Raw genomic sequence first — 23,781 nt, 5'->3', positions numbered from 1 at the left:
ACCGCGGGGGGGGGGCGTTGGCCCTCCGCGCGCGAGGGCTCGCGCTGAGGCGATTTGGGGCGGCGCCTCCTCGGCGGGAAACGCGGTTGCGGGCAGCGCAACGGCCGCCCCGGAGCGCTTGAAGAAGCCTCTCTGCGTGGCTGCGGCCACCATAACTCAGCTCCCGGCCCGCTGCCCCTTTGACCGATGAACGGAGGTCAGAAGCGTGCGCTCTCGAGGTAAGTTCCTGAGCAACGCAGCGTCTACGGCGCATCCAGCTTCTTGCCAGTGCTCGAGAAATACCGACGAACTCACGAACCTGGAACGAAAGCTGCTCACATCTCCCGTGCCATTCAGAGTGACTTCACCCCTGTGAACGACCTGCTCTTTTTCCTAAATGCGTAGGGCAGCCTCATTAACTACACCTGTCCCCACCACCCGGTGAACATAGCTAAAATACATGGCTAAAATCACATGCAAAAGCGATTATGAAATAATTCAAGCTGATAGCATAATGTTGATGCACAGACCAAGTCTTTGTTCGTATACACTAAACAGTAGTTTTAACAGCTGTGYGCTGCTATTAGACTGATCCAGTGGATATAGGAGACACTTGAGACTGGATTTTAGTTCTTTGAGCATTTTTTTCTTCAAGTGTAATAGGATACTTCAACAAATCATGATAGCTAACAACAGGGAGCTTGAATCATACTTCCCCACTAACTAGAGAAAGAACTGAAAGTCAGCTAGGTGAAGGACTAAACCCTGACCTCTGCCTGAAGTTCAACAGGTGCCTGTAAGAGCATAAAAAAAATAAAAAGAAAGAAAAAAGACTTAAAATCCTGATCTGTAACAGGTCCTGGAGAAAGGCATATTTTTGTTACTGTGTAGCCATACCCTCCCTGGCCTTTCCATCTCCCCTCTCCTCCTTACATCCTTACAGCTTGGAGAGATAGGCCTGGAGCATGGCTTATGCAGATAATGTTTTAAGAAACCTACCAGWATCCAAAATAGTCAGACAAGTACAGGGAACTGTTTGGCTGTCTTGCAAYAGCCAAATTTTTGAGTTTTCAGATAGGCAAATAGTATGTGAAAATCTCTCAGTCATCCAAGGGTATACAGGGACCAATATAACCRGAGTAAGAACAACTCTGTGCTCTTTTGAAGGAACTGTTGGCTACAAAGGGAGAAAAGGAAAATTTCTAAGCCAGAAAGAATTGGGTTTTTTTTTTAGAAATAATTTTACAATTTGTTCTCATAATTATATTATTTAACAATAAATTTGACTGTCTTCAGTTGTATTAATACCTATGCCACAGCCRATGCCTTTTCTGCACTTGAGTAGCTGTTAGTCACCCCCCATGAAGAAGGCAGCAAAAAGTAACAAAGAAAATCCCATTGTTGAACAAGACAGCAATACAGACTACATCTTTTCAACTTCCAAGCTTATGCACTGTGAAAGGGTTTTGAATTCTGTTTACTCTCTCTCAGCATGAATCTAAACCTGTGCTAGACAACATTTGGGTGCATATGGTGCAGCTCAGAAACCCCTGTTAAAATTGGATATGGCAACATTTGGTTTTAGTTGCTCTTCAGACATCTCCAGATGACCTTGTTCTTCAATAAAAGAACTCAGAAGTCTCTGTCTGGAGATACTACTAAACTACAGAAAACAATTTTCATTCAGCCGTTCATAGAGACTRGAGTACAAAATAGCATTTTGTGTTCACATTTGAAGAGTTTAAATCTACGTGGTAAATTAATAACAGTGATGCTCCACTGAGTTTATTGGACTAYATCTGGCAGTGCCTACACTGAAAGTCATTAAATTTAATTGACTGCCTTATGTGTGACATTTTCTCAATCAGATTTTTATAACATGGTTAATTGGACATTAGAGACTAAAAATAATGAAATATCCTCTATTCTAAGAGCAAGATGCTGGGCTTCTAGACTACAGACAGTAAAGATGATTAYTGATGGTTCATGCAGAAAAAATTGCTCCTGCTACCACAAGCAGCAAGAAAAAAAAATAATTCTATGGCATGTTGAGGAACTTATCAGCTATGAGGTCAATATAGTAAAAGCTACAATGAATTCCCTACCTTAAAAATATTCATGTATCAAATTGTCTGCAGGTACCAGTTAATAGTAAGCTCTATTCCTCAACAGCTTAAGGCAAATTCATAAAAATCATGCTAAAATGCATCAATTCTCAAATGGTAAGAATGAAATAACTATGTAAGATTAATTATTAAYGATTCTTCCACCTAAGAAATCAGCTGAGGTCTACAAAGCAATCTTTTCTAGTCTTCCTTTCTTTTATTCTTGTAAAAATGCAAAATTAACTTTTTACTCCTGAATAATGTATTTTTAGATCTTGTGGTTGAGGAAGTAGTGAATCTGAACACAGGTAAATATGAATGTAGCATTTGCCACAGAATTTGCCATTTTGCAGTTAAATGCAGTATTTTYTTTTTTCAGTTTTCTTCATGCTGCTTACTGATCACTTATTTCTCACTCTCCAGCTTGCCTCGCCTCACAAGGATGAGTCAAACTATATTGTGTTCTACTTTATTTTCTAATAAATTTAGATAAATTTTCTAATAATTTTCTAAAAAGTAGGGAAGTTGAGACCTAAATAAGCTGGAGTTGAGACCTACTCTGAAACTGGTCAATTCAGATAGCCCACATGRCCAGCTTACAATCTGGCTCATCTGGAAAATATCACAGCAACCACTGCCACAGGCAGCAAGCAAATATGCTGATTCTGCCTAAATCCTTCTTGCTTCCTGTCTGACTATCTGAACAACATACCCGTTTGGGGCTGCACACATAAGATAGGCCTGGAACAAAGGATATTTTGTGGCTATAGAATAAATTTTCCATCAACATGGAATTTCCTAGCCTGCTGCAAAGTCTGGTGACTTCCTCAATAGAGTATTATCCCTTTTTCCCAATTARTAGCAATTTCCAGATCTATGAGATTAGAAAGTTTAATTTTGATAGAAGATTCAAACACAAACCAAGGAGCTCATTTAGATATACTACATACAAACAAATGTTTAAATACATAATCTCATCTTAGGCAATGACCTCCTAATACTATCATTGGGAATTTTGTGAAATAACAYCAGCAACATAATGCCTTATGGGAACATGAGACTGACAGATTTCTAGACGAATGCTTAGAGCTTCATTTTTGTCTCCCATTCTATGAGCAGCACCTGAAGCAACATATTTCTCTTTTCAAGTAGCTGTGGGATGCTTACTCAGCGCTATAATAAAAGGAGAGGTCACTGTCACCACAGGAAGATGAAGCCCTGATTCAAGCAGAAGAGGGGAAGGAGATGAAGYGCTTTATGGCTCTTCATGCATCTGATTATGTATAAAAGTCCCGTATTTCTATCTAGGAAATCCCATGCAGAAATATGGGGGGGTATGCCATGCAAAACACACACAGTTGTCCAGAACTTCAAAGATCTATCACATATGTTGCTCATACTGCAGCTGCAAGTGTCATACAGCTTCTAAGTGCAAATATGAAACTTCGTATGCTTCAAGGGCACACTGGCCTCATCATGCTACTCAGTATCATCTTACTGCAGACAAGTAGTGGCCATTTATCTGGACTTATGGGTCATAAAACAGCACCRCAAAGATACAGGACTGACAGGACTACCAGACCACAAATGGATTGCACTGGGTAATACAAAGYAGGGAAGAGAAAAAGAAGTTAAAGTTCTGTTAAATTTGGCCTGTCCTTGGCAAACTTGTATCTAAATATCATATGATTTCTTACAGCCTCCATTTTCTTCATAAAACAAAGTTCAAGCCTGCTTAAATGCATGGGATCTAGGATTAAGAAAAAAGTGGCTACACTTCATTTCTGATGTGCTAATCACAAAAGCATGCTCTACGTAGATTTTTAGATTTCCAGAGACATTTTCCTATAGTGACAGAAATGTCAAAAAACTTATRTATTGAGTAGTTTAAATTGATCATTGTAAATCAAAGAAAATTATTTTGTAGATTTAGCTCCCTAAGCTGATATTAAAAATTTAGCTACAAGCCAGCTACTAGAATACTGTTATCCAAAGACAGTTGAGATGTTGGAACATAATTTAAGTATTTACCACATAGCAASATGGTCATAAAATAAAAATTATTAATAAAAATAGACATTTTTAGAATGGGAATGTATTTAAGATATTTTTCTGTCATTATAAGGACTTGTCAGATGCAACTTAGTAATACAATATTCTTTTTAGTGTATACATTRCCAAACTACAGGTGCTCATCTGAAACTCTTAAGCTACAGCAAAAGAAATATATTACAAAGATTACATTAACAAACCRTATCAAATGCAAGATTACTTCATTAAAAACTATTATTGCTGTATTCATTTCARATAATACAAAACATATAAAGCCTCCCCAGAATTTTGGTAAATAGCAGATTTCAGTTTCTTTAATTGCTTCCATTAGAGTCATTTGTTCATTTTATTAACACCAGATGCAATAATACAATGCTAAAAATAAACATGCATTATACAACAATTTTGTATTTTTCAAAAAAAGTTCATTACACTTAGTGAATGCACATGTAACCTTTTTTCCTACCTTTAGTGAACTGTTGTTGGAAATACATGAAAGGGAAGGAAAGAGAAACCAAACTTAATGCTATTCAGCACCAGTAAAAAGTCAATAGACTTTAACGTTCCCGTAATATCAAAAACATTTTATCTGTATCACTAAACAGGTAAAGTTTATAATATTGTCCCATTTCAGGATGTATTGATTTATATTTACAATACTTTGTAGTCAATAAAACATTTTAACAATATTTAAAAATTGCTTAAATTCATAAAAGTATTGCAGAAATTTATAACATTTACTTATTTTACGTACATACAAGGAAGTCCATGTAAAACTGTCCATGTTCATATGAAGATTTGACAGAGTAAGGAGTAATTTTAATAAATTTTGCAAAACCTCAATTATTTGAAGGCAGCTATCATTAAACATTCAAAAATCCTTAGTTGTCATTTGCTTCTGAAAACTGAAGTTCCAGTAATCAAAGTAAATATGTAAACTAATATGTTTTTGAGATCAGTAGAAAATATATTCCCACAGGCATAACATGTTTAATAAGGATGATAATGATTTTGTAGAAAACTGTTAAGATGTAGTGATATCTAAACAGACAACTCAGTAGTGGTCTTCTTTGTGAAACCGACAAATATAGTCATTTTCAAATATCCAGTATTTTAGCAGCTTATTGTGTTTCCAGTTAAACTTTCTGCAGTGCTAAAATACAACTGAATGCTTAATACCTTATTAGAATTTTTTAATTTCCAAATTATTTTGGCATCTAAAGCCTCTAGTAAAATGTAGCCATGTAATACTGACTTCTTAAGTCTAAGAGCCAATAATACTCCAACCAAAAGTACACACTGAGCTTTAATCTTGAAATAATTAGGTACCCAAAATTAAGAAAAAGTAATAGAAAAGTAAAAAGAACAAAATAAAAAAAAAATATTGCACAGCCACATTGCCTAGAAAGTAAAGTTGATGTTAAAAAGCCCTAAGTGTGGATGATATAAATTATCTTCCATATAAAAAGTATAAATATCTCTTAAAATACAGCTGCAGCTATACTTTAATACCACACATTATTTGATTCATCTGTTAATGAGGTAATAACCAAGTCTCTTACAACACTTTTCTCTACTGGAAATATTTTAGGGCAGCAACAAGAAAGAATTTTTCTAAAAATATTTCTGAATCAAGAACAGCAATGTGTGCAGCTCTTCCTATGAGAGAATCTGCTGTATTGGGCAATGCATTAATTACATTATAACGAACCAAATTACATTCCTTATTTTGAAGAACTGGTAGAAGCAGGTTCTGGATCATTTCAGCATAAATTGGTCCTGTAAAGGAAAAATAGAAGTAAGCTGTACTGTATGAATCATCAGAAGCAATTATGATTCTATGACCTTTAATTGAAAATATATGCATTCCAGAATAAGAAAGGGAATGCATGTCATGCTGTTTCTCTGTTAAGATAGAATATAGGAAATTTAATTTCCACAGAAATACTTGAAAAAAAAATTTATATCTCGCACATTTTATTGTTCATACATTTATCATACTAATTTATTATAGTGGCAATTTAAAAGGTATTTACTTGTCAATAAATAATGTTAGAATATAATTGTGCTAGAATATCTTTCAATAAATATAATAACCTGCCATCTCTGAAAATAAGTACCTTTCMTTTCAAATGCTAATATTAAGCCAGTGTGCTTGCAACTACAACTTGATGTCCTCAAAAGCTATTTGTGCTGCCTGTTTGTTGAGTAACACATCAGGGGCTGTGTTCATCTCACCTAATTTACAGCATCTCATCAAAGCTTCTAAGCTAGCAATTTATTCAGTCCCATCTCCTTCCGCATTTAACAAAACAGGACAAATGCAGAAAGCAGTTCAGCTCTCACATGGATTTCTCTCTCTTCGTTCCTGAAGAGTAAGCCCAGGGTGACTAAAGACTTAATTGAGGTGCTTCTGTAAAGCACCTAAAATTAAATGGGATGAATCTGAGACCTATGAGGTTAAATCTCAGTGGAGTTTTTTTGAGAATATTTATTACCTGATTGCTTATCCTTTAAAGCTGTTTTACACATCTCAATGCGAGCAGAGTGATAAGGAACATAACGATCCTGCAGAGATCCTACTAACACTATGTTTTTGAAGTAATGAAGACCTATAGGAAAAGAGGGAAAAAATATGTATTATAACGAGTCTCTTGACAACTACTACAGAATAATTAAACATTTTATAGCTAAAATTGGGAACCAACTTATTACAAGTCCTTGTACAAAAAAAAGGTAGAAAAATCAATTACAATAGGTACAGCAAGAGAACTAACTGTTGGGTACTGTACATATTTTAATACACTTGGATTTGACTGATTTGAGGTGTTAGGTTTATCTCGGTTGGTTAGAGTGGGTGCTGCTAATGACAAGGTTGCAGGTTCAATCTCCGTACAGGCTACTCATTTGAGGGTTGGACTAGGTAATCTYCAGAGGTCCCTTCCAACCTTACCATTCTATGATTCTGATGATTCCTACTTAACCAAAGGTTATGGTTCAAACCTTTGTCTTGTGTTTTAGGATGGAGGGGATATAGGAATAAACTGTACAGTTTCTGGATGACAGAAGGGAGTAAAGCCTTTACATTGCTTAAAGAAACCTAAAGATGACTGATGCCTTGTCTTCCCTGGTATTTCAGTCAACAGTGTAGCTGCACATGGATTAATGCATAGCATAATGATGAATGTAATATAGCCCACCTAACATACGTGCCTCTTTTAGGCACTATCTTGCTATAAGATTTGGCYAGTTTTAGCCCCAGATAGGGGTCTACCCAACACAACTTTCCAGATTCCTGTTATAAATAAACCCAGATTTCCTACTTCTTGGGTAAGTAGTCTAATAATAAGATGATGCAAAGGTAGGATCCCCCCATTAGTGAGGAAGTTATAGTTCTCAACATATTTAACCTTAATGAGTTCTCCAAAAAACTTCAGCAGACTCTTAGTACTGTCCATCTGCTTAAGCCAGAATACAGTGGATTTTTAGGGAAAATTGGCAGCCTCTGCCTTAGAACAGCCCCTCTRAATATCACAGCCAGCCGCAGTTAAATAAAAAGGGAACAGCTAGGCAAAAATCGGCGAACACTTAAAAAATTTAGGTGCATGTAAGAGGAAGCTGTACTCAAAAGCAGCCAGCCTGGCTTGTTCTTCAGGAATCTCGTAGGTGTTAGGTGCTTACATCTCATGAGCAGACTTGATCTAACCACATTTACATCAGTGCTTAGTTTCACACTGGGGCTATCAGCCCTATTTTTAAGTTCTGGAGAATAATGGTCTCTAACCCTTCCTTTGTTCATTTACAGAATTTACTTAGTATATTTTAAAAATTATAGAAARATTGAAAATAAAATAATTTTTCAAAGGTGCTACTCTGAATCTGTAGCAAACACTTCATATAMATCAAACTTTTCTTTCATTAAAACAACAAAAAAGAGATAAATTACTGCAGTAAGAAAAATAAATGATTTACTATCTGCTTTTCAGAAGCTATACTGCAGGGATAAACTCCTGAGTTTTAGTTTCTCTGTGTTCAGATAGAATATATGTAAGCATTAATATATCTTTATTCTTAAAGAGGAGAATAGATTCCAAAGTAAAACACCTTTCCTTCTTCCCGGATATTGTTTCCTAAATTTCCAGTATTTTATAGACTGTATGATGAAGACTATATCCCAAAACCAAGTCAGCTACAAAAACAATGCTGAACAACTTTAGTATGTAAAAGGTAAGTGGAACTTCCTAGATTTCAAAGGAAATTGATAAATAAAAAATCTAGAWATCTATAAAAATGTATAGAAAATGTATCCAATAGAGATCTTGGATTCAGTCCCCTTGAAATAATAAGCAGSTATTTTTTGGTACTATGTGTCCATGAAAGACAACTCTATCTCAGATAATGAACTAAATCACTAGGATCTTTTATTTGACATCTGATGAAAAATGACTGCAGAAAATCTTATGCACAGATGTGGATGCCAGTTCCAAAACTYTGAACTGAGCTGAAGATAACACATTTGGAATAAATCAAAGATAGGAGTTCCCTGCAGGCTGATCTGCGATAATTTTGCCAATTCCTTGGATGTCTAGGTACCTTGTATTAAGTATTTTTGATATAAGCTTCCCCACGAGAAATATCCATTACGGTTCCTGCAAAAGGTAGAGAGAAGTGGACTGCCTAGATTTTTTAATCAACCTGCGGAAGGACAGAAGGAAAGAAGGAATGTCCTGAGGATTCATTAGAGGAACATCTGTCTACATCAATCAACATTTAATAGACTTTTTTTCAGCTTGGTGTGCAATAAGAACAAACAAACAGAAAACACACAAGCTTAAGACATCACAATCTAATAAATAYGACTTCCCCCTTTTGGTGACAGTGACTCATTTTATGCTTTAAATTCCACTCCAAATTCATAGCAAGAATGTCTTGAGCTTGCCTTAATTTTAGCCATGATAAATATCAGTAATCTTTCATTACAAGACATTTGTTTTCTGCAGTAGAAACCCACTTTTGACTAAGACTTTTGAGAAAAGCATTTCAATAGGGACGCGGAAGGCATATAGAGTATTTCATAATCATGAATTTTATTGTCTAACTGTTCTTCTTGGGTTTTGCTTTGGATGACCCTTTGCACTTATGATGAAGAAAAAGTGTGAATCTTCTGGTTTATTCTTCTTGTATTCTTACATCTTCTTTTTTATTCTGACATGGTTTGTGTGACCCCTATGACTACGGATGGGTGTTCCAAGAAAGAGAAGAATTGAAATGGAGAATAAAAACATATAACCTCTCAACCTTCTAATACATTAGAAACCCCTGAACCATTCATCAATGCAAAGGAACTGCACAGTATTCAACGGCTTCCTTAATGCGCTCTGAAAAGCCTAAGATAATACCCAGGACAAAATCAGAGAAGGATCTCAAATACGGAAGCGTGCAATGCTAAACTGTGCCCAAATTAAACGTGCTTTTGGAGAACCGTCCAACGAACTAACTTATCATATTCTTTCTTTTATTTAGCAGTAAAAATTTGCCACCTCAATCATYTTTATATTTTGTTGTTTTCATTTACTTCCTGGACTTTGAATATATTCTGCCTTTAATTAAATCAGAAATTCAGCAATAAATTGAGGACAAGAATAAAGCTCAGTTAATTCATATGATCCACATCTTAATTTTCCCTCCAAAAAGACARAAAACCCATGCCATAAGAGACCTGCCACATAAACATATTGGAAGTATTAAAAAACGAAAACAAAAAATAAAACTCAAACTTRCGACACAATTATTCAAAGTAATCAATGATCCATATTTTCTTGTGAAGTAAAATTTTCAGCTACTGAATTAAAAAAATCTAATTAAGCCAACATTTCCAGAATTGTTGCAATTAGGCAGAAGTGCTAGAAGATTAAAATCTAATTCCATTGGGGGGGGGGGGAGCTCCCACATTTGGACTCATCACATAATTTTTGCAAAGTACTCTTAAAAAAAAAAAAAAGAGCTTTTCATTAGCTAGAAAATACTGTCTAAATTTTTCAACAAGATTTGGGATAGTTTGAAAAGAACAATGCAACTGAAAGACTATTGCTGAAATAATAAGCTCTATCCCATATACAGAATGTTCTCTTCTGTGGTAAGGAAACTTTTTTGGGCTTTCCATATTTGTATTCCTCATCTTCTAAAGAAACTTCAATCTCAGCCAAAGTTAATTTAAGCATGTGCGGAATTTCATATATGTCAGCAGATGAGTGAATTCTCAAATAATAGCATTAGTAGTCATTACTGAATTGACAACAGCTACAAAATTTTTTTTTTTTTTTTAATAAATTTTCAACTGGGTGAATCTGGAGCAGTGTATAGAGAGACCTGATAACCCACAACTAACTACAGTCAAAGATTTAATCTTTTTGTATAAACTCTAGTGTCAGAATCAGAAGACTTTGTAGCTCTATTATGAAATCTGCCTTCTAAGCATAGTCAATATCCAAGTAAGTAACAAGAGATGGAGCAAATGGTTAATGGAACAACAGGCTACTGATTTTCTCTGACACTTCTATGACAAAAGAGATAACAAAATGCTATATCTCCTTCAACTCATTCAAAACAAGGCTTATACTGTTTGCAGTGAACAATATTCACTATGAATGCCAGAGTTACTGAGCACAATTGAATTAAAATCACTTACAAATAGCTTTAAAAAAACAAAGTCCCACCATCTGATTCCATAAGCAAGCTGTTGTTTTGCTCAGCAACGTGCTAATCATAAAATCCTGGAATAAAACAGTTTAGGTTAAAAGAGACCTTTGGAGATCACCTCATCTTACCCCCTTTCTCAAAAGACTGCCCACTTTGGCGTTAAATTAGGTAGCTCAGGGTCATATCTGGTGAAGTTTTGAGTCAAAGGAAACTTCTCAGTTCTGTCAAAGTACAATACTCCTGATGTTTCCTACAATTCTATCCATTCACAAACTGATCTGGAAAGAGGGATCTGGAAGCTCTGGCATAAATGAAGTGTGGAAAAAGGGGGGTTAGAAATTATGCTCCAGAACGCAGCCATCTCTCCCACAGTTGGCCTTCTGGACTACTCTGTAAAGCTAACACATCACACACAAAGCTAGATTTGCACCCCAAAAACTCAAAATCTTGAAATGCTGAGTGCACTGAGGTCCAAATGCAAAACAGCTCAGACTTTYCGTGGCAATGCTACAAGGCTGATTAGGGAGTTAGATTTGTGCCAATTCAGAGTTTCATGCCAGCTCAAACTCTGCCTTGAAGACTTTACTTCAAAGAGCTTGGCTGCAGATGCTACAGAACCTACCAGATCTTTTCAACTTTGTTGGTATAGAGCTACAGAGAGCTGGGAAGTCCTTAGCAGAACTGGTTAGGTCAGTCTCCATGCCACGCGACCAGTAGTTATGCTGTTTCACTTCTAGCCCCATTCCCATGCTGAGTAATAAAAAAGTTCTCCCTCCAGTCAAGAGGTGAAATGCTTCCTCCTTCCACAAAGCCAAACAGCACCAACTCAGCTAAGTGGGCATCCTGTGTGCAAYAGTCACCTCAAAGCAAAAAACATGTCAACCAAGCTTGTTCAATGCTTATCTGCTGTTAATGTGGACATAAATGAAAACTAGAACTTCTTCACTTCAGAGATTAGGAAAATTCACATTTTAAAGGGGRAGAATAAAGCAATAAATAARCATATCAGAATTCTGCTAACCAAACTCCATGGAAAAACTGTGACATTTSAATATAAGCYTACCTRTTAAGTACAAAAATATCCTGGAAGAGACTAAGRATACATCTTTACCTTTGTGAACAGTGTAGCATAAAAGAAACAGAACTGTAAAGCAAATCTGTTGGTACTGAGAATCCCTTACTCATCATAATTGCCCATTTTCAGGGGAGTTTAATTTGGATGAGCTGTAGTCTGGTCCTGTGGMTATAAGTCCATTAGCTGTTCATAAAGCTCATTAGCTGTGCTCTGAGGTAAACGGGGATGATGAAGACATCTGCTTCCAAATGCACTCCTGAGCCAAACTAAAGCACTAGCACAGGCCCATTCTACAGCTGACAAATAAGACTTCAGAAAACTACAAAACTAAACCTGAGGTAGAAGAACTTGAAACTCCAAAATATGTTGCAGGAAAYGTTCCCTACAGTGAGCAAATAGTTCGTAATTGGCATAACTTCTCAACAGAGAGCAGCGTTTCAAGGTTTRCTTTATGGTAGCCAACCTCAGCAGGCTATGGTTCTCACACACATAATCATTCATTACAGGAGAACTAGTTCTATCAAAAGTTTTGATGTCACTCTACTTTACTGGGCAAGCCCTTAATTGCAAAGAATCTATCAAAATTGTATCAAACTAAGGGAGGCCCTGCAGGGAGATGCTAAAGTTGTTTCTGGTGACTGGCTACAGAAACTTGAGCTTCTCAAAGACCAACTGATAGAAATGGAGTCTTTGTTTTTATATTTATACTAAGCAGTGTACTGGAGTTCTAGACAAAGTATTCACACACAAGAGACTCGTTCAAAACTAAACTAAAGCCAAATATTACAGGTCATTGACACTTTTCTTAGACAAAGCAGAACATCAGAACCAGCCTACATGTAAATGAAATTGTTCCCCTCTGAYTGGCAACTTCTTAACGCATCAGGCTAAGCAGGGTCTCTGAACCTGTCAAAATGACTATCTGAAGCACCATGAGCAGGAAAGGACAGATTTGTTGGGTTGCAATGGCTACAAAGCAAGAATTTACARTATATTTTCTTAGACTCTGGAGTCTGTAATTTTTGCTGAAGCATATAACTAGCTGAGTATACAATGTGAATAAAGAAACATAATATTCTAATCTGAGAGAAAAAAGCTTCTCATTTACCTTGCACAAGACAAAGTGAATTAGAGAAGCTGGGAGAAGTGCATGGGACAGTGCTCCAGTTACATCTGAAAGCATCTTCACTTTTATTGGAGCTACTGTCTTTCTGCTTCCTTCAACAAAAATCACAATATGCTCCAACTTGAAACAATTACGTATTAGAATACACTGATCAAATGTACACCCTTCCTTTGTTAAAAGAAAAAAATTTGATTATTTCAGTGATATACCAATGAACACTTACRTTTCATAAACTAAGTTATTTTTACATTTGATGTTAGAAAATAAATATGAAGGTGCAATTATAGCTTATTGAAAATGTTTAACAGATCAGTAGATTAAGTGAAAGCAGAAATCAAGATCTGTGTGCATCCCAGAACTTGTCACTGAATCACTATGTGACGTTACGATAAGCAACTATTTCACACACTAGTTCCAAATAATAACTAATTCCCAGTAACCTTTTAGGGACGAATCTGCATAACTAATGTTTTGTATGTTTTGTGGTAAATGTCAACAGTTCAGTTGCAAAAAGTACTCATTTCCACTAAATAAATAGACCATACAAAAGTCTGAAAGCCAAGTAAATAGAAAATAGATAATTTAAGTATGTATTTTTTTTATCTTCATGTTTAAAAATTTTGTTCTTATCAAGTTATTTTGAAATATATATTTTTGGAAACATAATACTTTAACATGAAATTATGTTTACCTAGACCACAAACATTTGCATTTTTTTTTATCTGGGTTGCTACAATTCTTTTTGTACTGAACAGCTTGCTGTCATCATAGCTGGCAACCTGTTGTAATTTCTTGTCACAGTATGAAATTAACAGTCATTTCCAAGACCCCAGAAAATACTAGACAGATTGTGGCTGCTAAAGATATGACAAGCAAATTTCAAGAAGATTATTCCCAAAGGTAAAATAATTCTATAAATTCATCATCATGAAGAAGCAACACCAGAAAATGAAATTTACTAMTGGGCTAAACAAACATATAAATCTCTCAGCTAGCAATATAAGGTGATGTGTGCATAAAGTAACTGAAAATCCTGGAATTCGCATAAATTTTAWCTCTCTTCATTTTGAACTATCCTATTTTGTTGCTATGAGCAGACATGGATACATCTTGTTCTTATCAGCAATTCCCAATCATGATAATTTTAAAAGGTAAGAAAAGCTTGAATTTAAAAGAATTTTGAATGGTCAAGTCGAGAAAGGAAACRTTCAGATTTTTTTTAGATAAGATAACAATCTGATCAGAAATGGCAAATGTTTAAATCTCAAATTTCTTCTCATTACCTGCTTTTATTTGTTRCGATAAAAGATATCTTTTCACATGGCAACCTAGTATATTGCCTGAAATATTATTCTGTTTTCCCAATTCTAAAGCTCAAAGATAAGGTATAAATTGGCTTTTTAAGGTCACTGACTTTTTAAGATCACTTTCCCTTGTCTAACAAAGAAACTTGACAGCTAAACAATGAACGAATTGTACTTTTCCAAAGTATTCTACAACAGTAGCACACCATSAAGTGCATAAAACAAAACTAGCTTGTAGACAAACCACAGGCTAATTTAGGAAAGCAGAGACTTTGCTTCATCATCATCACTTGTCATATACTACATTTTATTGAATCAATCATTTTAAGAAAGGCATTTATGATTTTACAAATCAATGTCTATCTATACACCAGAAATCTATGAATAAAATTGTTACATGAATTATCTATCATCCTGTCCTGATAATTTCATTTTCACAATAATGAAAATGTTCCATAAACTCTGGGAGTGGCAGAGAGACAAACTAGGCTTGCTTCTAATTATGAGATCAAAGATCGGAGGTGATGCCCAAACTTTCCCCAAATGGGAAGGAAAAAGCAAGATCAGTAAAAATGTTTGTCATACATCCTTCCAAATGCATTGCTGTGACAGAAGCAGTACTGAAGAAGAGTTACCAGAAATGTGGTTTTGATTGCAAGATTTCTGCTGTTAAATGGTAGTGCTTCTGGATTCAGAACAGAGAATGGATACGAGCAAAAATCTCATTTCTGAATGGTGGTTAAGTATTAGTATTTACTGGAGCTTYTTTTAAGAGGCAGAAGAGGAAATGCTCAACTCTACTCTTACCTAGAATGATTGACAGGAAGAAGGAACTTCACCCACTCTGGGGTTAAACAACAACATGATGTCCTCTGATAAATTTGAGAACTAGACCCACAAACCACCCTACGYCAATACGGTTGAGACCTTGACTCTCAAAAATATCACCTGCCAGATTCACAGCCACTTTTAGGGATGATCTGGAAACCAGCTAGACCACAGCAGAGTTGAAACAGCAGCTGCTTTYGCTGCCAGAGGACTGCAGGTGAGAAGGCAAGCCAAAATTCATACTGCTGTTTCTGCCAATACTCAGATATCCATGGCACAAGGCATTGTGCTTGTGATAGAACCATTTCTACAACAGTAGGAGAAAGATATTTTTAGCTTCTGTCATATGCCTGGTGTCTTTCTTCACAGTACTGATGGAACAGAAGTGACAGCACCAAAGCCAATGTTTGGTCTTTGGAACTGGTTGAATGGTCTGGAGCCCTGTAAGCCAGAGAAGGCATTGGGAGACCACTCTTGATGGGTTTTCCCAGTGAACTCTAGCTAAAGATGTGAAGATGAAAAAAGAGTGGTATTCTACTGATCCTTTAAGAGAATGGCTTCTAGCACATTCTTAAGTCTTAAGGTAAACCTGGGCTGGCATGAAGGATAAAAAAGTATAGGTAATAAAAAGTATAGATAAAAACCTTACGGATTTTGCCAGCTACAAAGCCCGAATCTGAAGAAAACATCACAATAAGGAACAACAGATACTAATGYAGCTTAGACTATTGTTCTACAGAACTAGAAAGATCAACACAAACTGCAAAGATCAGTACTACATCTCCCCTGTTAACAGTGTGGTTGCTGAGYACTGGTAGACAGAACATCTTGTGCACAGCTTAGGGTAAAATGATTTCTGGAAAGCGTATGTTTATAATTCCTAYGGATAACAGTATGCAAATTCTCTGGGTCAAAAAAATGAAAACAGGAACTGCATAGTTAGGGCAATCTCAAACTCATCTCATCTGGAGTTTGAGAGTCAAGCATAGCCCATACTGTATGTCCACTGAACAGAAGTTTGGTAGGACAGAAATATGCCTTGTACACATGTCAAGAGTTAAAAATACCAACTTTTACAGTGCACATATCCACCCTTCAAAAGAAAACCTTCTCCTTCTCTTCTTTTGGGAAAGCAAAAAGGCAAAAAGTTTTTTTTTTTTTTTTCCCCTCCCCTCCTTCTTTCTCTTCCCTTAAATAGTATTACCAGACTCTTCGCATCTCTCTCCTCCTCCCCAGCTTTTCCTTCTCCCTTGCATAAAGCTCACTGGAGAACCTGGAAACCAGATGCTGTATGAGGCTGTGACCCCAGATACAGCTCTTTCCATCTCTTCAGTAAAAAGGCAGAAAAGGGAAGCTGAATCTTCAGAAACCAAATGATTCCCTAACATTTTTTGGGCCCTCCTACAGTTTTTGAGAATAAGATCTGAAACTTGGGTCACAAACTCTTAAGACAATGCTATCTATGCCTTTCTAAAAGTCTGTCACAGAGGTTTGTCAAAAGAATACATAGGTATTTCTTGAACAGACAATAATACTCGAAAAATAGACAATACTGAATATCCGCATTATGGATAAGATACTTCTTCTKGCTCCCTACTCCTTTCTGATTCTTCCTGTTCCTGGAATTTTTATTTCAAAGATATTAGGAGCTGGACCTGTCAGTCTTCTCATGCCCACATCTTTGCACCAATTTGCTCTCAACCAAATTTCAGTGGTGAAAGCCTACAACTATTTGATAGAGAAAYATGCCCAAATTTTCCACAAAACAATACTGTGCTCACCATGAGYATCTTTGTTTCCATGAATGCTTAGCTGACACATATTTGAAAATATTTGCRTGATAAATCTGCAGTAACTTTATAATGTTTAATGTTATGTTTAACCCCCTAAGTGGCATGTTATTCACCCCCCAAACTGACTCTCAGTCAACAGCTGAAATCAGAATATGCAAACCACAAAATTATATGAGTGATATAGTGTGAACACTCTTGCCTAATTTTAACTATTACCTTAGGTTCAACATCTCTTTCCCTTTCCAAAAAAAAAGAAAAAAAAATTGTCTTCCCAGACCAACTTAATGAGGATATAAAAGACTAGCTAGTAAAAACTTTACAGCAGATATTTAAATAACCCCAAGAAAAACAGACACAGAAACAGGTAATCCTAAATGAGTGTGCGTGTACTTGACTAATCACAGTGAAATCACTAACTTCAGTGGCTGAAGAGCTGGCTGACACATACAGCATGGTAGCTGCTTCCATTCATTAAGTTAAGAAGGGAAATCTGAAAGTAACTGTCCACCTCTGGAAAACAACCCTCTACTGTTTACTTTACTTGAAGAATAGGGTACTAAAGCCAAAGTAACTTTTAAGTAAACTGAAACAAGAGGTGGTTGGACAAATATTTTTAGGTTTCTTATTTACATTTATGTACAGTGGTCTTTAGAAGATAGTAAGCATTAGCAGAGCTTACCTGCTTTTTTACTGAGTTTGTATAAGAAAGTTTGTCGTGGATCCGAATGGTCTCGACATGTCAATTGCAGTAAAGAACCAGACTTCTTCCACTTCTGCATAAACCACAGACCTGCATTGTTAGGTACAACATGAGTATAGATCCACAATAAAATACGAAAAGTAATTAAATGCAAGTAAAATATGTAAAGCTAAAGCCCATACATTTAGCTCCTCATATGCTACCATTTTATTTTTCRTGTCAGCATTATGGAGCCCAGAAACATTTTAAATTTCTTTTATACATTATTCTTTGCTGTCTGCATATGTAATAAAGCATAAAGAAAATTATTTCCACTAATGCATATGCCATCATAGGCAAAATAAGTACTTACAAAGAGTCAAAATATGTTAATATGTTAGCTGTAAGCTAATTCACAGATTTTATTTCAATATTTTACAGAATATTAGAATGTTCTGATGTTGAAATGTGCAGCAAGTTTTACTTCTCAAACTTCTAAAAATAACTTTATAGAATCATTTARTTCATTAAATACAACCAGAAGGAAGTATTTTCTGGGAGGAAAATCATCTTTTTCTAGAGCTGTTCTCCCCTCTTTATTAGTCAGTGAGCTAAGCCAACTAGCTAACTGACTTTTCAGCAAATCTTMTATCTCTTGCCAAGTAGAAGAAAAGCAAGCAACCGAGGCCTTATATCCTCAATAATGTCTTTATGCACTGATTCAAGCCATTCAGGGAAACAGTTATCTTCTGCCCAGCAATTTACTGAAGGTCATTAATGTACGCACACAAATATAGTAATGTAGACTACAATRCCATTAATTATTATAATTTTACAAAATCTTAAAAGTCTAAAATGTAGAGGAAGGTTATTGTATGAAAAGGAGGTTTTGTACATTCTGCAACTATAGAAGATGAAATGCTTCTGAAATCCATTTTTTCAATGAGTTTACTTTGGATGATACTTCAATATCTTTAATCTTAGATAACTGAGYGTCATTTGCTGGTGATTACATGAACGAGTAGATATCCATGCCTCTCTGTAGCCTGGAATATTGCAATTTATAGAAGCAAAGGAGTGTTAATGCTTTTGGGGAGCTTCTATCAAAAAGGTGSGATTCAGTTACAMATCAAAACACTTGCAGGTAAGTGCYTACAGGTATACTAAATTAGATGCCCAACAGATGCCTGCAGTGAATCCCAAAGTAAATGTCTTGATCTTGAAGTGAACCTTACCCATGATGTAGTGAGGACTATATACAGTACCATTTCAACCAAATTCAAACAGCTCTCATGCTCTTCTACTTCTGTGAACTCTAACAATAACTCCAATTAGCCAATAAATCATGTCAACTYTTTTTAGGTACAACACATACAMGTTAGCTAGTTTTTCCTCCATGATTTTTGTATGAAGGAAAACAAAAGCCAATAAGTCATTAATACAGCACTACATAGAATAAATTYCTTCATGTACTTCAGCATGTTTTCAATAGTTTAATAAGCAYGTTCATATTTAATGAAAATAAGTGCTACTCAGTTTTGTTTGGGGTCTATCRAGGTAAGTGGTAACCTCAGAAAAAAGTTTTCATCCTTAGTACTTCATTTAAAAAWTTTAGGCTATCTGAAAATATTTTCTCATATTTATTTCAGAAGTTAGCAGTCTCGACAAGTTTTCCTACTGCTACAGTTAGTCTTTAGAATGCGCAGAGAAAAACAGCCATTCATAGAGTACACACACAGYTGAAAAAACACACTGGAAAATTCAGAGAAATCCAGACTTTCTTTCTTAATGTAAGAAAAGGTTGTCACTTTGACAGAGAGAATACATCACTAATAGTTCAGAATTCCTGTAGTGCACTTTAACTACTTTATTTGCATATTAAGTATATTAAAATKTAGCTTATAATAAATGGAGTTCAACACATTAAAGCTGAAATTTCTTTAAGGTGCAACAGAAAACCTGGTTCAAGCATGCTGGCAAACTCCTGTGTCCGTCATCTCCTACTTCAATACTTTATTTCTGCAACCCTTGCCTTTCCCAATGACAACAAGGACACATCCTCATAAGCCAAGTAAGGCAGAAACCTGCACCCTACCTGGAACTTCTGAGACCATTTCAGGAACAAAACCTCCCCTAAACTTATTATATGGAAAACAATGTGTTACCTGTATTAACAAGAGCACTGCTGTTGTAGAGTGTACCAAGATGTGGTCCAGACAGGGACAGGAAGGTGTGAAGTTTGTTGAGGTAATATTTAAACCGAGGTCTTGTGAGCACTGAACGGATTATTAAATTACCCAGTGAATGTCCGATAAAGCTGTTTAGAAAGAAAAATAGTATAACAGAACTTGATGGCAATCTTTTTTTTTCTTTCTTGCTCTTTAATAGTGAAAAATAAAATGACATAAAATGCTGAAGGAACATAGGAAAAGAAATTAGCAAAATGCTTTCACACACAAGTCTGTACTTTAGATCATACAGAAAACATAGCTTGTCCATATCTTGCAAACTGCACAAATTCCTGAGAAACATTCTCCGCTTCTTACAATTACTTTACACATGATTTTTGAAAAGAGAGAGAAAACAAGCAATCTCCAGCAACCTCTCCCACCCAAGATCAAGATTATATCTGAGTATTTCCCTTACCACCAAGTATTTAGAAAATATTTTGAGATGTGCAYGACTGAATAAACCCCTGCTTTGACACATGATGGCATTCAATGTGATAAATGCATGATAGTTACTAGAACAACCTGCAGGAGAAGGACTSTGAAAGTACTCCTGTGAGGAGGAAGAACATCACTTCTCTTACTCTAGATATTTCAAAGCAGAAGCAATATCTCAAATCTGCTTAGCAACTGGACCAAAAGTAGTGATTAACAGCTTGAGCTAGGCAATTGCAAAATACCTCTCTCTGCAAGGAGCTGATTGCATTTAGTTGTTTCTCTCACTAATCAGGCTATGGGGAAGATTGATGGGACTCTATTTAGCTTCATGTATCTACAAGAATAATTTTAACTTGATCTGTGTTGTCTACTGTCATAACACGTAAGTCTGTATATACCACTTCTCTAGCAGGGATACTAGACTTACTCTCGTTATTAATGCAGCTGTTATGCTTACAAATCCCTGGTGAGRTAAAGATCACACTATCTTAGACACTGAGTTTAAAAGTATAGTGCAGAAGATGAACAAAAGCAGAATGACAAAGTGTCTTTCTACTTTACAAATGTAATCTCAGGACATGAAGAGAACACGTGACCAGCCAAATATGCGCAGGAAATCTGTGGCAGAACTGTTACAGCCAGATCATTTGAGTGCCACAATATTATACCTGTGATCATCTTTTGCTGTATATTACTACATTCTTAAACAAAAACTGCTAAAACAAAGCTATGTATGTCTAGGTAGAATATAGTAGTAACAAGTTATTTGATAGTATAATTTTTCCCAAGAAAGAATTATTAACTCCAAAAATTCCAATGTAAGGCTAAATGAAAAAAATCAAACATATTAAGGTACTGAATGCCAGAGTTGCCCTAAACTTCTTTCCTCTAATGTAACAGTGTATTACAGTGACAGAATAGGGTATTTGTTTCTTACCAATATACAGCTTAACCATACATGCATAGTCTTTCCAGTCATTTTCACTACCAGATCACCAAAATTGCTGCAGTATCAGATGTTCTCCACTGCAGCTTGATTTGCCTAACAAATTTAGGAATGAAAAATACATATCCTCTGTGTTGCCACACAGTTGCTTTAAGAGCATAACAGTGGTATATTTGGAAAATAAAATACTGAGCTGCTGGCACTCTTGCACACTAAAATTTTAAAATATTCTTCTAGAATACATTAAAAAATATGAGTAAGAAAATCAAACACATAGATGTTTTTAGAAACAACAAAACATCTCCAGAAATTGAATTAGTTTATCCTGAAGATAAATGTCCATCACASTTATAGCTCTTGAAAAAGAGACATAGTCTTCTAAGAAAGATCTGAACATTAAYACAAATACTCTCTGACATCTTTTTATTCACTATTTACTCAATGCTATAAAAAAATAAGAAACTCTCCTTCTGCATCATAACCAAGGACAATTTCCTTGCTGGAAACAAACCAGTGACGATCCATCAATCAACCCTATCACTGTCAGGAATATGGGCACCTCTGAACTAAAACTTCAGAAACATGAGGCACTGATTTGAGATAAAAAGGTGCTTGCAACTAGCTATGTGAATGTACCTCAAAGATTAAACACTTATTCTTCTAACTTGTTTAGACTCAGAGAAAGAATAGATTACTGCAGTATATAGTGTTCAAATCCAGAGGTCTAAGGGAACATGTAATAAGTCTTTAATATTATTTTCAAATAGAGAAAGGTTTAAGGATTTTGTCAAATCTAGTGTGAGAAAAAAGGGTTTTGAAAGTTTAAGACAGAAACATGACTTGTCCTATTTGTTCTTTCTTTCAGTTATCTGCAACTGCTGGACGTAACGATATAGCTCTGCAAAACCAGTGCATTTCTGAACAGCAGGTGGCAATATTACAATCTTTTGAGTATAAGATAGCATTAATTCAACAAACTAAAAAAAAAAAATATACTGCAGTATTTGTATTTGCTTTATAGCACCAGCTTACCAATTCAGATCATACTGTAAAATCAGACACAGTAAAACTTCATTAGTCTTTGCTAGCAAACAAAAGATCTGGTCCAACTACAATAATTCACAAAAGGAAAAAAAATAATCAGCAAGAGCTGTAAAACACAGAGTTACTGAAACAATCTTAAGCTCGGCAAGTCTTTAAAGTGCCAAATGGCATAYCAACAACTTATCCTATTACATGCCCTTCTCTTGTATTCTTTCCCTAAATATCTGCCTGTAAGAAACAGCTGACYAGGCTAGACAGCTTTGGTCTGACCAGAAAACAGATGTTTTACTGTATGTGCAGCACAAAAAAAATCTCTTTCTCTTTTTGTAAGCCWGTAAAAGGATGAAAAAGCTGAATAATCCAACTAAGATGAAAATCCAATACGGCTCAGAAATTTATATAGAATTTTACACGAGGACAATGCTTTCTCCAACAATGCTATAAGATCTTGCAGTTTACTTTCTAGCTCTATGACGACCAAAAAAGGTTGCCATCCTTGGAGAGGCTCAAAACTTGAACGGATATGACTGAGCAATTTTCTCCAACATCAAAGCTAGATCTTACTTCAAAGTCATATCTAACTTTGAAGATGCCAATGGTGTGAGTTGGACAGGTCCAGATGACCTCCAGCCTCCTTCCAACCCAAATTATTCCGTGATTCTTTCACCAACAGTTGTTTTATACAATAAACTGGTGTTGGTTTAAACAAAGCTTCCAGTTCTTGCTTCCAACCCACACTGCACTGAGAAGAGAGATTTTTTTCAGACTGACAAGAAAGCTAATGCCTACGCTGAGTTGCGTACCAGTGCATTACYGGGTATTAGTGCCTTGGTAGTATCAAAAATGTTGTTTTATTGAAGCTGACATTACAGTACAGCTCTGTGCTCAGAGGGTTCGAGTRCCTTTTCTTACCTCACTACAAGAATGTAACCCACTAAATATGTTTTTGCCCTTACTTGTGAAAGGCAAGGGGCTTTGCATTGACCCAGCAGTGCAGAATCTCAGGACTTCTCTGGCTTGTGCAGAGACAGATATCATACGCCAGAGGTCCCAGCTAATGGTCAATTAATGGTCACTGCAGCAGTGCAACCTTGTAGGTCAGGGAGAAGAAAAAACAGCATTAGGGGTAACAGAAAAAATGAGTAACTGGGAAACAGTGAAAATAAAAGCATGTGAGCAGATTGCAAAAAAAAAAAAACATAAAAAATAATGAAAAAGATGTATAAAGAATGTAGGAAAATAAATCCAGGCAGGCCCAAGGCTAAGGAGGCAGAACGCCCCATTATGAACATCTTCCTACTCCTGCTGGAGCACTGGGATGCTGATGACTCCCTGTAACCCTTCTCCTCCTGGTTCTGCTTGAGGATGATCCCAATCTCAGGATTCAGATGGCTTTTGGAAGCAGAGTATAACGTCAGAGAAAAGAGATTAGGTAGGTTTTGTATAACAACTTTAACTATATTAATAATGAGATTTTTCTGTATT

General features: G+C 35.9%; 1 protein-coding gene across 5 annotated transcripts in view; it reads right to left on the bottom strand.

Moving 5' to 3' along the window:
* Positions 1–4,177: 4,177 nt before the first annotated feature.
* Positions 4,178–23,781, bottom strand: part of FAM135A (family with sequence similarity 135 member A) — a 68,257-nt gene continuing 48,653 nt past the window's right edge. For 3 of the 5 annotated variants that reach the window (XM_085316031.1, XM_085316032.1, XM_085316033.1), the window contains 4 exons: positions 19,806–19,957; positions 17,641–17,751; positions 6,635–6,748; positions 4,178–5,915 (listed from right to left, as the gene is read on the bottom strand). In XM_085316031.1, the coding sequence (XP_085172157.1) occupies positions 5,710–5,915; positions 6,635–6,748; positions 17,641–17,751; positions 19,806–19,957 (583 nt within the window). In that variant the 3' untranslated portion in view covers positions 4,178–5,709. Of the gene's footprint in view, positions 5,916–6,634; positions 6,749–17,640; positions 17,752–19,805; positions 19,958–23,781 lie in introns of those variants that run through there. The other 2 variants (XM_085316034.1, XM_085316035.1) reach the window with 1 other exon arrangement.

Source organism: Rhea americana, unplaced genomic scaffold, assembly GCF_003343005.1.
Source record: "Rhea americana isolate MKP2758 unplaced genomic scaffold, rheAme1 scaffold_45, whole genome shotgun sequence".
NCBI lineage: Eukaryota > Metazoa > Chordata > Aves > Rheiformes > Rheidae > Rhea > Rhea americana.
This window is presented reverse-complemented; position numbering and strand designations above follow the sequence as displayed.